A 15,048-nucleotide genomic window follows, 5' to 3' on the forward strand; every position below is an offset into this window, starting at 1 on the left:
TTTATTATTCGTTATGTTTGTGAGAGAACGTGGACTGCGTTTGGCAGTGTGTCTGCCCCCCCTTCCCATCTGCGGTATTCCGCAGTATTTGCGTCCTCATACCTCCTTGCCAACCTGATCAGATATGACTGCTCCTATCATATCTCCGCATGGCCCATTCTGGCCGTGGGCGTTACCGTGGCCACACACCAGCCTGCTTGGACTGTATCCACACGTAGCTATAGGGGCTTCTGTTCGGCCCTTTACTGCTTTGTCGCAGTAATCGTCCAATGCGTAATATCCACGGGTTGACTGCCGATCACAAACGGCGTGCCGTTGTCATCCAAGACGGCCTTTTGGTTTCCATGCTCATCCGAGACGACGATCTTGAGGCCTTGAGCAGTGGCCGGTGTCTGCACGAAGATGGCATTGACGACGACTTTGCCGCCGAATGCAGTACCATAGAGGGTGCCGAAGGTCTGTTTCTGTCCGTTGGCAGGGACGTTGCCGTTGGCGTTCTTGCCGGATTGGCGGTCCTCGACGTGAATGGAGACGGAGTTCGTCATCTTCTCTGTGTCAGAGTGGTAGCTGTCTATCCTGGACGAGGTTGTACTTGCTTTTTCCGACGTGAAGGTGAATATTTCGACTGCTGGATGATGCGGATAATGCTGAAGGCTGCTGTAGTAAGGCCAGGGCAAGCAGGAAACGAGGATCTTTATACCTTTCACATCCTGCTCAGCTGTCGTGCTGGGGAGCTGAAGACGTGCATGATTACATTTGCATCCTGACTGACCTGAACGTAAGCTACCAGGGGGTCTTTACCAGGTTTGGCCATGGAACAAGCAACGCAGTGTCTTGGAAGTCAGCGGAGGCCCGTATTATGTCTGATGATCACGAGCTTGCAGAAGATGTAGACAAAGCGAGTAGTCGCATTGGGTTGTACGTTTCTCTTGGCCCTGGCCACGTCCGTCATCACCTGAGGTCCGCACCACGTTTCTGCATGAGAATTAATTTTTCAGCTTAGCTTTAGCTCTTGTGCAACGCGAGGCTGCGATGGGCCGCAAAATGTCATTTTGCTGCAGGAATCTTGCTCATGTCGGGCGTAGCTGAAAGCTGCGTTGCGGGGAAGACGAGGCTTTCATTCGAGGCGATTCATTGCGCGATTCGTATTCGGCTGCATTGGCATGTCAGCTCATTTACCTCGTGTCAGACGTGAGAAAACGATGACTGGCTGGCTGGGGCAGAACACTCATGACACAGAGTAGCCATGATCACCTTTTTCCTGATGATCCTAGTGAGCTCTCCATCAGAGATGAGATGCAAGGCAGATACAAAACACGGTGGGAGAAGAAAGACGGAAAAGGATGGCCAAGACCTGATGTTTCGCTGGGCCCGGGAAGGAACGGGCCACGGCAACCTCGCAAGGCACCGCTCATGGTGCGGTCGATCATGTATCTTCTCCAAAGACGAGGACAAGCCTCTTCATCGATGAATATATACTATACGTATAACTTTTTATAGGTTTTGTTTGACTTGTGCCTAGAAAGCCTTCTCCTGTTCTCAAATATCAGGCTTGCTTGGGCAGAACTTCAGCCCTTTTCTTACCTAGGTACCTTAGTGGCGCTTTGTCATTAATCAGATCATCAATTCTACTTCACGTCGTGCTCAGTAGAAGATCCGTGGCCGAGGAGTCTAGAGACATTAGGCTCCTTGACGACTTGCTCGAGTACCCCTTTTTGCGCTAGAGCTTGCCTCCTCCAGCGTTTTTGCTGCCATCTTGGCTGCTTGCCGGCTCTGGGTGGTCCACCTCGGTGTGGTTTTGTCTCACGAGGTTTTCTGGCGGCGTCTTTGCCATGTCTCTCTGCACCCCATGGCAGTGGTTTCCAGTGTCCATCGCACATGTGGATGGCATTTTCGACGCAGTACACTGTGCCTTGGGACACATTCACCAGCCCACCAGGTAGACCTTCTTCTTGATACCTTGGTGGAAGCTCAGGACAATATTGGGGAACCTCCCGACCTCTTGGCCGATAGTAGTATAACGGCCGAGGTTGTTTTGGGTTATCAGCAGCCCACGGCCGAGCAAAGTCGATCAGATGGCGAGGAAGGCGCGGATTGTCTGGGTGATCACGAAAGTCTCCAAGGTCACAGTCCTCAGTAGAATGTCCTATCGGATGCGAGCAGGCTTTTTTCTCACATCTGGACTTGCCATCACCCTTTCTCTTGCAAACCTCAAAGCAATTGTAGCACCACTGACGGTCTAAGGTTTCATGAGGTCCTTGACAGCGTGCGCAAACCCCGGCCGAGAAGACTTTCGGCCGGGTGTGGCCTTGACGGTACAAGCTTGCAGGGTAATCCGTGTCAGCCAGAGGATTTGTTGGCACTGTTTTCTGCGCGGTTTGTGTAGGCAGCAGTGGTGGAGGCTTGACCAGCACATCTTTGAAGGTCAATGGAGCAGCCGGTGGAAGCTTAGGAAACGCTTCGACTGCATTGAATTCGTTCACCAGAGGGAAGACCGTGGAAAGAATTGGACGGGGTTTTGGTATATTCACCCGCAATCTTTCTTCCGGACGACTGAACGACATTGCCGCAAAAGGGTTTGGACGTCGAGACCGCACTTGTTTAGCAGTGGGCGACGACACAGCCGGCTCGGCCGAGGAAGAGGGAGACCGCGACCCAATATCAGCAGTGGTCTCAGATTCTTCTTCGGCTTCACCTTCTGGAGCAGGGCTGGTTCGGATATCCTGTGTTCCAGACTCCTGCTTGAATGCCGCAGAACCTTGATTCTCTGAGCCCGAGTCTTTCTTTGCGGAGCCTTCGTTGTTTGAAACTGACTCCTTTTGTGCAGAGACTTCATTCATTGGGTCTGAGTCTTCTTTTGCAGAGGACCCCAGCGAAACTGTGGACTGCGATGGTACATCCTCGCCCGCCGCTTCATTCACGGCAGATGAGGAAGTTCCGAGCGATAACGAGGCGCCCAGGATGGACCTGCTTAGTACTCTTTGTTCCAAACGCCCGCCTGAATGTCGCTGCAGTTCCATCTTCCGAGCGCTTTCAACGTCTAGAAATCTTTTGAAGACCCCAGCCACTTCGACCTTTTCTGAAGGGCTGGTTGCTGCCCGGAACGCCTCCGGGAGCAGTGTCACTTTGAGGGAGGAGTCCAGACATCTTCTGGAATTCCAGATGGTCAATATGACCGCAAGTTCCACACACGGGAATCTTGAACTTTGTGCGTGAACCGCACTTCGGACAATCGTACGCCATGATGTCAACGAACGATTGTGATCTGAAAGTGTGGTGTTGAGGGAGAAGAGATGGGAGCGCAAGTAAAAAGGGAGGATCCTAAAGTAGGCGCAGGGAAAAAACGTCGGCTTGGCGGATGAAAGTGCTGAAATTCAAGGGCGCACTTACATTTCGAATGAATATCCCATTCTGCGAAGCTCTTGCTCTTGTCCAGAGTCCAGCTAATTATGGAATCTCTCTTCGTGATGAGATTCATCCTGTTCCGCGCTCGATACCTACCGACGTCGAGGGATCCAGAGCCACTGCAACGGAACGAGGGCAGTTTACCTGCACGATTCCTCCATTCCCATCAAGCGAAGCCATTGCCGCTCCATCATTGTGGCCGACAGCTGTGGAATATTATACAGAAGAGTCGGAGATGTCAGAGAATCACACACGCAGGGAAGATGATGGAAGATGCACAAGCAAGTCGTCGATATTGAATCGGTTCGATGCCCAGACTTGACGTCAGCCGAGACTTCTTCAGGCTTTCAGGGGGCAATCAGCCTCGGATACTACCAGAACACCTACGAGACATCTGCAAGAGGATCAATTCGGGTTTCTACAAGCTATCCTCGCAATGACGAGCTGGACATCGAAGTACATGCCTCGATTCACTTCTGTACGAACTCGATGCGGGGAAAGTTGAGTTGGGCTTCAGGATGATATACCGTAACTATCTCATCAAGACCAAAGTTATCCGTTCAAGATGAGTGAACATAGTCCAGGCCGCGGGGTTTCAAGGTCCGGTCCTGGAACTCCTTCAAAAGGTTCAAAAAGTATTCATGGACATGCGTCTGATGCGTTCGCAAACCCAAAAAAGTGCTGACCGTCGTCGCAGACCTGGTCGAGTCCAAGAGCGCGACTCCGACCAACGACGGCCACGCGCTTCGGTTTCGGCCGATGATGACGAGCAAGAAGATACTAGTATGCTCATCGCCGACCAACAACATGCTCATCTTGCAGACGAGCGAGTGGCTGAAGCTCGAACGTCAAAAGAGAGCCCCAAACCTTCAAACTTCAAAGAGCCTGAGCCTCTTGAAGAAAAAGGAAAAGAAGAAGACGATGATACCAGTATGGCCTAGGTGCACTGGTGGAACAAAAACGAACTCTACTGCTATGTAAGGCGTGGAGAAAAAACTCTTCTTCGGATGATGACACTCGGGATATGATATGATGACCGGTGCCAATCCATTCTACAAGATGCCCACTGTGCGCTAGCACACGGCAGGAAACAAGGTGCACCAGACGAAAGTGCAAGTGCCCTGGTGGCCAAGGACAACGCAGACTCTGATGGGATTGATGTTGAAGCTGCCCAAAATGTGTCCAGTGCCAATCCATTCCTCAAAATACCTGCTGTGCCTACGACACGGCAGGAACCCGGTCCAGGCGCACAAAATGAAACTGCCCTGGACGAAGACAAAGTCAAGGACAATGCCACTTCTGAAGCGGTTGATGCTGAGGCTGCGCAAAATCCATCTGTCAAACAGTCAGGTGCACCAAGTCATAGTGCCCTGGTGGAAAAGAACAAGGACAAACGCAGCCTCTGACACGGTTAATGCTGACGCTGCCACTGTCCAGGATCCGTCCGTCCGAAAGTCAGGTGCCAAAGGATAATAGTGCCTTGGACGAGGACAAGGACAACGCGCCGCCTCTTGAAGCGATTGATGCTGAGGCCGCCACTGTCCAGGATCCATCTGTCACACAGTCAGGTGCACCAAGTCATAGTGCCCTGGTGGAAAAGAACAAAGACAAACGCAGCCTCTGAAGCGGTAGATGCTGAGGCTGCCGCTGTCCGGAGTCCGTCCGCCCAAGGCGGTTCGGGTTCAGGCTCGGATGACAACGAGCGACATCATTGTTCAATACAATGATGGACCCCCCTTTTTTCCTTTTCAATATCATTGTCCAAATGTAAAGGGGGCAATGATAATTCTTTTTTTCAGGCATCATTGTTCGAAGATAAGGACGCAATGATGGAACTGATTCTTTTTTTTCAAGACAGACACAAAATGTGAAGAGGGGCTGTCTAGGACACGGCAGGAAATGAATGGGCTAAAGAACCCAACACAATACGGTACCTAGGTTCATAGAGTACAAAATCAAATCCTGACCATGCTCTCCTTCAAAATTAATGTTCCGTGCTCCAGTATTCCAGTGATCCAGTAAAGTAACGCAGTATGCATACATCACTCAACACAAGAGCTGTTTCTTGGTCCCAATCGGCTCCGATACTCCGTATTCGCCACATATCGATAAACACAGGGATACAAAAAGCCAGCGCTACCGTATCAGACACAACCTGAGATATGCAAGACGATAGTCTTGATATCTCTTCATGGCCAGTATTAGTTTCCCCACCTTTCCTTCTCAACACCACCTTCAACAGTACAGCCAGCAGTGTCGGGCAATCAACATCACAACGGGTCCTCTGTCAAAACAACGCAGCGACTCGAAAGCAAGTTGAAGCCGTGACCACTGCGAATCAGAGACCAAACACCTCAACACGCATCCCATGCAATCTCATGCAGTTGAACCCGCCAGGCAACCAGTCGCGACGACCAGCAAGTTCGAAATGATCATCCCGCCGGAAATCTCTACCTTCCGCGTCTCAACAATCGACCTGCAATCGACCGCCTCGTCTCCCTCTCAACCTTCTCATCTTTGCCGTCCTTCTCCTCTTCATTCTCCTTCTCTCCCTTCCCATCGTACCCGTCAACTTCGTGATCAACACTCTTCCTCGCTACACTGCTTCGTCGGCTACCACGTCTGGTAGCGCTGCCTGGAGTAGTCGCAGTAGCACTCGCCTGTACTGACCGGGTCGTCATGACCGGCGATTGAAACGTAGGATTCGCATTGCGCTTGGCGGCGCTAGCGTCCTTGCCGGCGTCGCCGTCGACGATAATCGTTTCGGACTGGTCTTCGGAGTCATCCTCGGCGTGGTTAGCTGGAATTTCCGGTTCGGCCTCAGTCTTAGTGGCGGGAGCGGCCTCGCTTGGGGGATTCTTTTCGGGTTCAACGGTGGGAGCCGACGAGGAGTCGAGTTTTTCTTCGGCTTTTTTTTCGCCGGGCTCATCCGTGCCTGTCATCTGCACATCTCCGTCTGTAAGTGAAGGTTTAGGAACAGAAACATCTTGCTTGGGCGCATCAGCTGGAGTTTCACTTTTCTCTTCTGTCATCTTAGGATCTTCCGGCTTCGTCTCCGCTTGCGCCGGCGCTGCGGTGGTGGACTGTACAGGTGCATCCGTCATTCTGTCGTCTGCAGCGGGAACATCCGCCACAGCGCTAGCCGTATTGTCGACGGTGATCGTGCTGCTCGACTGTGGTGGTGGCGGCAACGTGTTGAGGGAAGGCGACTTGTTCTGAACACCGTTCGATAATTCTGTTCCAGCTTGAGTCGGTAGTGGCTGCTGCTCTTTGCGCGCCGCCTCACTTGCACCAAAATCACCCTGCAAGCTCTTTGGCTCGGGTTCTGGCTTTGGTGGTGGCCCTGATGAGAATGGACCAGGTCTGTACCAGTCGTGTCGTACCGCCGAGAACACATTCACCGGACTTTGACCCGCCGTCTGTGGCGCCGACCTCCTCACCTCATCACCCGTCGCTTCCCTTGAGAAGGGTCTATTCCCATTCATGCTCGCGAATGCCGTGGGACTGCGCTTGATCTCATCGCTTAATGCCGGGCTAGCTGTTGCGGTTGGGCTGGGTCTATAACCCGCCGGACGCGTGTCGGGATCATACGAGCCAGGTGTATCCTTGCGGATATACGGCCTCGTCTCTAACCCTCCAAGGGCCTCCTTTGTCTTGGTCTTGATCTTGTGATTCTTGGGGTCAGCCATGGTCCCTCCTGAACCCCTTCCGTGCTCGCGTTCGTGCTCTTCGACCTCCTTGACGGGCACGCCGTAGCGTTCAAGCGCCTTGTCGAGACTGCCGATAGTGCCTTTGGGCTGCGCATGGTTCTTGACGATATGACATTGCAATCCGTGCACGGTGCGCCAGTCGATGCGCGAACAGTCCTCGTGATTGCAGCGGAGATACATTTCGACGGCAGGCCCGGTCGGATTGTCTGCGGTGCCACCCACTCCGTACGACGTCCATATACCACGATTTAAGCTGTCAACTCGTTCGCAGTGGTGGTGTCTGTTCGCGAATGCCTCGGACATTTGATAAGGGTGAGTGGTCGAGGGAGTCCTCTTGCTGCCGCTATTCGAGGGTCCGGGAGAGGAGACGCTCGTGGGTGTGTTTCCATACTGTTGGAAGCGGTCTCTGTCTACTCCATTATTGGCTGCCTGGCCAGCTGGGGTTCTGTTCGCTTCGGTATCAGCTGCTGGTCGAGCTAATCCCGCATGAGAGGCAGGAGGCGTTGCTGTTGATCTCGCGTTCACGGATGCAAACCCGGATGGTGGAGGCGCATTGATAGAGGCAAAGCCTGAAGAGGTTGTCGTTGGTGGCGGTCGGGTGTCGTAGCTCGAAGATGTTTGACGTGGTGGCTGGGAAGTTGTATTTGTGACAGGCGTTACAGGAGATTGTGTGCTGGTACCCGGTCTGGAATGTGGCGAAGCAGGACGACCAAGAAGTCCTAGGCCAGGTCGATCCGAAGGGCGATCAGCAGCCCCTTGTGCAGGCTGCGGTAAGCCATTGGTAGTGGTCGTTGGGGACGATGCATTCGGTGTAGTGGAATAATGTCCATGTTGATAAGGTCTGGAAAATGCCGAACCTGGATCACGATAGAACGAGTACGGCGGTGCCGGGAGAGTACTCTTCGTCGACGAGGCAGAAAGACTAGACTGAGTTGACGGCCTCGATTGTGTTGAGTTGACAGAATCAGGTTGCCCAGGAGGACCAACTTGATGTCGCTTGGCAGGTGGAGGAACGGTCGAAAGGGACGAAGCCGGAGGAGACATGGAAGGGCCAGATACGCTTCGCACGCCAGCCTTGGGCGACTCATCAAGGGGGAGACCACGTTTGAGACGCTTCAAACGGCGGCGGAGATTCTGTTGTGGGTCAGCAGAGTATTGAGAAGTGCGCGCAAACTTACAGTTTCCTCTTCATCCAGATCATGCTCAAAGAATTGCGTGAAGGCAGCATCTTCTCGCTTCCGGCGAGCGGCGATTCTAGCGTCTCGACGTTGACGAGCGTCCGATATGGCAGCCCATTTCTTGTCTTGAGCCTCACGTTTGCGGCGAATCTTATCATCCTTGCGTTGACGCTTGGCCTTGAGCAGACTATACTTTTTCTCATTGTGCGTCTCGACACGGCTCAACTCGTCAAGTCGAGCCTGAACGGCATCGGATGATTCCAGAGCGTGCTTTGATGGAGGAGGTGGTAATGGAATGGGTGCTGTCAACGGACTGGCGAATCTGTAGTCTTCACCACCACCAATGGAAACATCACTGTCGGATGATTCGGGTTCCATGGCGTCATTGCGATTCGTCGGCGAACGATGAGGTGGTTGATGGAAACTCCTTAGTGGGTTGTAGGAGGATTCCCATGTGGAACGGGGCCGCTAGTGGGATAGTTAGTGACGAGCCCCGAATCAGCGAAAGCGAGAGTTGGATAGTGTCCCCCGGAGAAGCAAAGAAAGGCTGCAGTGATGATAGTGGAAATGATGTGATGAGGTGATGGAATGGTAATCTGCTTGATAAGGGACAAACAGATAACAAGGATGGATAAGGTATGTCGAGGTTTCGCACCGTACAGTAGTGGAAGGGAGTGGAATAGGTAAAGGGTTAGTGTATTGGACAGGGTGGAGGAGGGCAGAGAATAGCGCTGAATTGGATCCAGAGATTGGGTAAAGAATTGGGAAGCCAAAAGCCTGGTGCAGCCTGCGAAGCCCATTTTCCCGGCGCCAAGATAAGCAACAGAAGCCGAAATGTGGAGGGGCCAGTGCGCTTAACCAAGTGGTCCTAACGCAGCCAGATCGGAGCCACTGGCACACGCGGACAAGCGAGGAGTGACCAGTGCCAGTTCGAGCTCGGCAATTCTCGCGTTATTCGTGGAGGTGGCAAGTGATGAATGGTGTGGTTTGACAGGGTAAATGACAGCTGTTCTGCTTCTCAAGCTGTGGGTGGGCTGGCTGTTGTTCATCGATCGTGCTCAAACACCACGGTCCTGGAATGATCGCATGTGTATACAACGTTTGTTGTGCTTTGTTTTTTGCGCTTTGGGGCCAAGACAATGGAGAGAAAAAGTGAATCATAGACATACCTCAGATCCCAGGTCAGAGACCTTTCGTAGATGGTCGGACGGTGGCCGCGAAAACATCTTGCCGCTGAGATGTGTAAATTGATGGACGCGATCTCAATGCATATGGTAGGGTCAAGTGAATTGCCACGGCGCGCATCCAGGTCGAAGAGGACAGAGTGGATGGGAGCACAAGACAGCAAGGTCGCGTGTACAAATTGACGAACAAAGAGAAAAGAGGATGCAAGATGCAAGGTAGAGGTCGATCGGATTGTGAGGCAGGCGGAGTAGCAAAAGAAGAGAAGAGAAGAAAGGGAGGGAGAAATTTAGACCGGCAACGAGGTCTAGAGTTGGGAGGGAATACGGAGTATGTGAGGTGGGTGATAGGGAATATGATGGGCTAGATAGGGAAGGTGGAAGCCTAAATGACCCAAGTTTCGAAGCGAAAAGGCGAAAAGGGCAGCAGAAGGTCAGGCAGTGCCAGGTGAATAAGGTCAGTGGGTGTCAGGTAGTAAGTCCTCGTACAGGCTGGAACTCCCACACAAGAAGGAATAAAAAAAGGCAAAAGGTAAACGGTCAGTGATGAAAGAAGCGGGTTCTCGCTTGAGAAAGGGTGGCACTAAAACCGGTTGGGCCAATGGGGAATACGGGAAGCAGCAACTCCAATAGCGAATTTGACGAGATTGATGCACTTAAGGGATCGGCCTAAGCCTCCTACGGACCATGAACCCTCATTACGTTACAACCTGAAGTGCCTCCAGGTGCCTCAGGGTGCCCATGGCAGTGTCAGTACCTACCTAAAGTACCTTATGTATCATGGAGGAATAGCTTGATCTGGAAGGTTGCAATTGCTTTTATGGAGTACTCCTGCTCCATAGTGTTTGAGCCATGTAGCATCCGTCTTTATACATAGTAGTCTGCGCTTGGGTACTGTGGCACTGTGGCAGGTACGGACTAAAGTATGATTGAGGGTCAGCAGCTTATTCGGGGCGAGTACAGTATGATCAGGCTCACCAGGCATACCTGGATACCTACCTGGTAGTAGTGGCTTGCCCAGCCTGCCACGCCTATGCCTAGTCTCCGGGACTGGTGGTCACTGGTTACTGGCAGGAAAAGAAGTGCGTGTCTTGCTTTTGGGCGTCAAGTGGCAATTATACCTATGTACTTGGTCTACTCCGTACTGTCCTTTACCGCCGCCTTGGAAAAATACTGAAACCCTTTCCCTACCATGATGCCATGCAGGAAAAGTCCCTTTACCTGAACCCGTTTCTGCTCTTTCAATAGCCACCCCCCTTTTTAAACCCAACTACCCTTGGACGCAGCATGATAGGCGTCTTAGCTCCAAAACCTGCATCATCAATACGAGGTCGCTAGTCTTTCTTGTCCTGTGATTGATCTACTATACTCCGTATCTATCAGAATGCCGTCCTCAGGCTCTGGAGTCTGCACAGGCATCCTCCGATCTTCAAACCGTCGAGCTCGCCGTGTCTCCAGATCCCACCCAGAACAAGGCAGCCGAGGCAAATTTCTAAATCCTGTTTGTGCAACAAATCTCATAGTGCCTTACTATTCCTAATTCTGACCTATCACCGTGCTGTACGGAGTACTACGTATGCTGAGGCATATTGGCGGTTTTCCTTCTTGGTGACACTTACATGGTACTCCATAGGTAGACATCAAACCATATCTCGAAGAGGCCACATCCACATGGCCACACAGGACCATCCCCTTTCCCCCTTCAAGCCATCTGCATCATCGTGCGGCAAGTCACACAGACTCATCAAATACAAAGGTCATGATCGTCTGATTGGTTCCCCATATCGGCCATACAATTGCAATTCCTCCTTCATGTTACGAGAAATTCCTGAGATCCTCAGCCTGAGTCTCCTGTTTGGAATCCCTTGGATCTCCGCTTTTCTCTTTTTGCCTCTTGCTTCTCGGTCTCTATCCGTGTCCTATCATCTTCTTCGACACCTTCCTCTCCCGTCAGATTTGATTATCTGCACTGCTTTTCCTCACCACAAATTCGTCATCGTCAGGCTGTGGCTGCCTGCTCTATCGTCAGCTTGGCCCCACCACCTCTGTCTCTCTGTCAATTCGCAGCCCCTGGGCTCTTGAGAAGCAATCCCAAGTTTGCGAGTACCAGTCTGAAACCAAACGGGGACATGTATGCAGCCGTCACATCCGGATGCAGGCCGTGATCAATTTTGCTTATGCTATACTTGTATTAGTACATGTAATATCACCTTGATAAATCTCCACCAGCATACGGAATCCAGTCCGAGATACTGATCACAACCCCTTTGACTGTACGTACTAGGTACGCGCCATCCCTGCCTTGCCGCGTTATCCGACGTACGACCAAGGTACTATGTAAGCATTCTAAAATAGGCCAACAAACTGTGGTATAGTGTCGGAGAGGAGATTATTTTCTTTCTACTATTCAGACACGCGACACACCCATCTCAATCTCGGCCCCCACCAGGCCGGGTACGTCCAGACTCAACTAATTACATAATCTTCCTTTCCTTCCAACACACATCTCGTTTCGATGGGTGTTGCAGAAAGTGTGTAGATGTTTCATGATTGCAGCCACCACTCGCCATTTCCCCCATGCATGCAGATACGCAGTAGGTATTCATGGCCCAGCAGATCCTTCCCATTCCGTCGCTCCATCGCCAGCCAATAAACAAGATTTCGTCTACCCATTCGATAAGACAACTCGGAGAAGGTCTGCATACATGATCACACAAGAGAAGCTGAGCGGCCGGCCACAATCCGAGCAAGAGAAAAGGTCGAGTACAGGGATATCATTAAAATACAAGTCGCTTTTTGTTACGGTGTCGCCGTTTCTCACGGCTTCTGCTCACCACCCTGTTGAGCACCGGCGTCGCCGCCTGAAGGTGGTTGTTGCTGTTGCTCTTCACGAGCCTTGTGCATCTTGTCAAACAAAGTAAGTGCGGATGCTTGGAGTTCGTCGATCTTGGCCTTCATTTCTTCCGCAGTGGCAGTGCCCTCGCCGGTCTGGTTCTTGGCAACATATTCACGAAGAGAGGCAATCTTCTCGCGGATGTTGTCAGCTTCGGCCTTGTCGAGCTTGTCTTCGAATTCCTTGAGAGCCTTCTCGGTGTCGTTTAGTACGCTGTCGGCACGGTTGGCAGCTTCAATAGCAGCCTTGCGCTCCTTGTCTTGAGCACCGTATTTCTCGGCATCGTCAACCATGTTCTGAATTTCAGAATCAGACAGACCAGAGCCGGACGCAATCGTGATGGATTGATCCTTGTTTGTAGACTTGTCCTTGGCGTGAACGTGGACAATCGAGTCGGCATCAATGTCGAATGTAACCTCAATCTGGGGAACACCGCGGTGGGCAGGCGGAATGCCAACCAATTGGAAGTTACCGAGCAGTTTGTTGTCACGGACGAGCTCACGTTCACCCTGGTAGACCTTGATCTCGACAGCAGTCTGGAAATCGGCAGCAGTAGAGAAGATCTGGGACTTTTTGGTTGGGATGGTGGTGTTTCGGTTGATCAATCGGGTGAAAACACCACCGAGGGTTTCGATACCGAGAGAGAGAGGAGTGACATCGAGCAGCAGAACATCCATGACCTCACCGGCAAGAACGGCACCTTGAATAGCAGCACCAATGGCGACAGCTTCGTCAGGGTTGACAGACTTGGCGGGATCGCGACCGAAGATGCTCTTGACTGATTCGGCAACCTTGGGCATACGTGTCATACCACCGACAAGGATAACTTCCTGGATATCCTTAGCCTGGAGGTTGGCATCCTTTAGAGCCTTGCGGACAGGGTCGATGGTCTTGGAGATCAGAGGATCGACCAATTTCTCGAGCTGCGCCCGCGTCATCTTGAGGTTGATGTGCTTTGGTCCAGAGGCATCGGCAGTGATAAAGGGTAGGTTGATATCGGTTTGTAGTGAAGATGACAGTTCGATCTTGGCCTTCTCAGCAGCCTCACGGATACGTTGAATGGCCATGCGGTCGTTGGATAGATCGATGCCAGAAGTCTTCTTGAAGTCTTGCACAATATGGCGCACCAGGGAGATATCAAAGTCTTCACCACCCAAGTGAGTGTCACCGTTGGTAGACTTGACTTCGAACACACCCTTTTGAATTTCAAGGATGGAGATATCGAAAGTACCACCACCAAGATCGTACACGGCGATGATTTTGTCCTCTTCCTTCTCGAGACCATAGGCGAGCGCAGCTGCGGTGGGTTCGTTGACGACACGCAGGACGTTAAGACCAGCGATTTGACCAGCATCCTTAGTTGCCTGTCTTTGCATGTCGTTGAAGTAGGCCGGAACAGTAACGACGCCGTTTTTGACAGGCTTTCCCAGGTATGCTTCAGCAGTTTCCTTCATCTTTTGCAAAACCATACCACCGATTTGAGAGGGAGAGTATCTTTGGCCGCGAGCCTCAAGCCAGGCATCGCCATTGGTATGTTGTACGATCTTGTAGGGCACTTCCTTGATGTCTCGTTGGCATTCGGGGTCTGAGAATTTTCTTCCGATCAGACGTTTCGTGGCGAAAAGGGTGTTCTCGGGGTTGACAACAGCTTGTCGCTTGGCCGCAATACCAACCAGACGTTCGCCACTCTCCGTAAAGGCGACGACCGACGGTGTTGTCCTTGTACCTTCGGCGTTTTCTATTATGCGTGGCTGCTTGCCTTCCATTATAGCGACAGCTGAGTTTGTGGTACCCAGGTCAATACCAATGACCTGGCCCTTGACCTTCTCAGTCCCCTCGGGAGCATCGGTTGAGGCATATCGAGAGATTATTGAGGATCGAGGTGCGCGAATCTGAGAGATGCGAGAGATGGGAGATGAGCGCGGAAGCTGGCAACAGATTAGTATGAGGCGGGCGATTGATTGATTCATGATTCATGATATACTTACAGCTCGGGATAACCTCGAGGCAATCATGATTGCTCTATTGAAACAAGGCCAAACACGGGAAGTAGATGAACAATGAAGAACCAAGAAGGGTGACTATGAGAGGGAAAAGGACGATTGAAGAGAATTGAGTGCAATGGCGATGAGCTCAGGATGCAGAAGCAGCTTGAGATATAAAGAGACCGAGCGAGCGAGTTAGAAAAACTTCCAAATCTTTCGATTCGGCTCGCCTTCGGTCTTGGCACGAGGGAAACTACTCCGAGCTCACGTGCGCCGCCATTCCATTCAGCTCGCGCACCATAATTCTTCTTGTGAGTTAGTCCTCGTCCTTAAGAGTGCTCCTTTTCTATTGAGGAAGTCCTCGAAGAAGAAGAAGGTGAAGTCACAGAGCACCAGCTCGAGCAGTCCCTTGGTCGATCTGGAAGGCGCTTCTACAAGCTACATGGCTCTACTACCAGAGGAAAACCCAAGATGGTGATTGAGACAAAAGGCGAGACCATTCCCACGCACCTAAAGAGCGTTGATGGTACTCTTGAGATTGGGTCTTCGAAATCTGTGGTTCCAGTCTTAGTTTAAGCTGGGTTATGTAGGATAACGGATCAAGAGGGCCAACAACAGCTGGCTGCAATAGAATGCAATGAGGTTAGCATAGGGCGGCATCATCCTCGTCCCAAATGGGAGTGACGGGAGTAGTTT

The 15,048-nt window shown here is 51.7% G+C and overlaps 5 protein-coding genes across 6 annotated transcripts; 1 reads left to right on the forward strand and 4 right to left on the reverse strand.

Moving 5' to 3' along the window:
* Positions 1-4: 4 nt before the first annotated feature.
* On the reverse strand, positions 5-836 carry PV05_02851 (uncharacterized protein). The gene is made up of 2 exons (XM_013463452.1): positions 597-836; positions 5-545 (listed from the first exon to the last, which is right to left on the reverse strand). The coding sequence occupies exon 2, from the start codon at positions 543-545 to the stop codon at positions 243-245; it is 303 nt and encodes a 100-aa protein (XP_013318906.1). The 5' UTR covers positions 597-836; the 3' UTR covers positions 5-242.
* A 689-nt stretch (positions 837-1,525) lies between these two features.
* PV05_02852 (uncharacterized protein) lies at positions 1,526-3,478 on the reverse strand (the record flags this gene model as incomplete). Its single annotated transcript, XM_013463453.1, has 2 exons — positions 1,526-3,265; positions 3,391-3,478. The coding sequence occupies 2 exons, from the start codon at positions 3,476-3,478 to the stop codon at positions 1,629-1,631; spliced, it is 1,725 nt and encodes a 574-aa protein (XP_013318907.1). The 3' UTR covers positions 1,526-1,628.
* Positions 3,479-4,052: 574 nt separating this feature from the next.
* PV05_02853 (uncharacterized protein) lies at positions 4,053-4,811 on the forward strand (the record flags this gene model as incomplete). Its single annotated transcript, XM_013463454.1, has 2 exons — positions 4,053-4,335; positions 4,483-4,811. The coding sequence occupies 2 exons, from the start codon at positions 4,053-4,055 to the stop codon at positions 4,809-4,811; spliced, it is 612 nt and encodes a 203-aa protein (XP_013318908.1).
* Positions 4,812-5,300: 489 nt separating this feature from the next.
* PV05_02854 lies at positions 5,301-9,967 on the reverse strand. Of its 2 annotated transcripts, XM_013463456.1 has the most exons (3): positions 9,463-9,967; positions 8,294-8,761; positions 5,301-8,249 (listed from the first exon to the last, which is right to left on the reverse strand). In XM_013463456.1, the coding sequence occupies exons 1-3, from the start codon at positions 9,517-9,519 to the stop codon at positions 5,856-5,858; spliced, it is 2,919 nt and encodes a 972-aa protein (XP_013318910.1). In that variant the 5' UTR covers positions 9,520-9,967; the 3' UTR covers positions 5,301-5,855. The 2 variants fall into 2 exon arrangements, with proteins under 2 accessions (XP_013318910.1, XP_013318909.1); XM_013463455.1 differs by lacking the exon at positions 9,463-9,967 and having other exon boundaries at positions 8,294-8,953.
* A 1,015-nt stretch (positions 9,968-10,982) lies between these two features.
* PV05_02855 (hsp7-like protein) lies at positions 10,983-14,529 on the reverse strand. The gene is made up of 2 exons (XM_013463457.1): positions 14,356-14,529; positions 10,983-14,295 (listed from the first exon to the last, which is right to left on the reverse strand). Exons 1-2 carry the CDS (start codon positions 14,380-14,382, stop codon positions 12,292-12,294), a joined length of 2,031 nt encoding a protein of 676 aa, XP_013318911.1. The 5' UTR covers positions 14,383-14,529; the 3' UTR covers positions 10,983-12,291.
* Between the last annotated feature and the right edge of the window lie 519 nt (positions 14,530-15,048).

Source organism: Exophiala xenobiotica (assembly GCF_000835505.1).
Source record: "Exophiala xenobiotica strain CBS 118157 unplaced genomic scaffold supercont1.2, whole genome shotgun sequence".
NCBI classification, from domain to species: Eukaryota; Fungi; Ascomycota; class Eurotiomycetes; order Chaetothyriales; family Herpotrichiellaceae; genus Exophiala; species Exophiala xenobiotica.

Excerpts from the sequence above, each read along its gene's own strand:
- PV05_02851 (XM_013463452.1), bottom strand. The coding sequence starts at position 545 with ATGACGAACTCCGTCTCCATTCACGTCGAGGACCGCCAATCCGGCAAG.
- PV05_02855 (XM_013463457.1), bottom strand. The coding sequence starts at position 14,382 with ATGATTGCCTCGAGGTTATCCCGAGCT. Across the intron at positions 14,296-14,355 it reads CCTCGAGGTTATCCCGAGCT|CTTCCGCGCTCATCTCCCAT; the intron begins GTAAGTATATCA and ends ATCTGTTGCCAG.
- PV05_02854 (XM_013463456.1), bottom strand. The coding sequence starts at position 9,519 with ATGTTTTCGCGGCCACCGTCCGACCATCTACGAAAGGTCTCTGACCTG. Across the intron at positions 8,762-9,462 it reads TCTCTGACCTGGGATCTGAG|CGGCCCCGTTCCACATGGGA; the intron begins GTATGTCTATGA and ends CTATCCCACTAG. Across the intron at positions 8,250-8,293 it reads ATCTGGATGAAGAGGAAACT|AATCTCCGCCGCCGTTTGAA; the intron begins GTAAGTTTGCGC and ends GACCCACAACAG.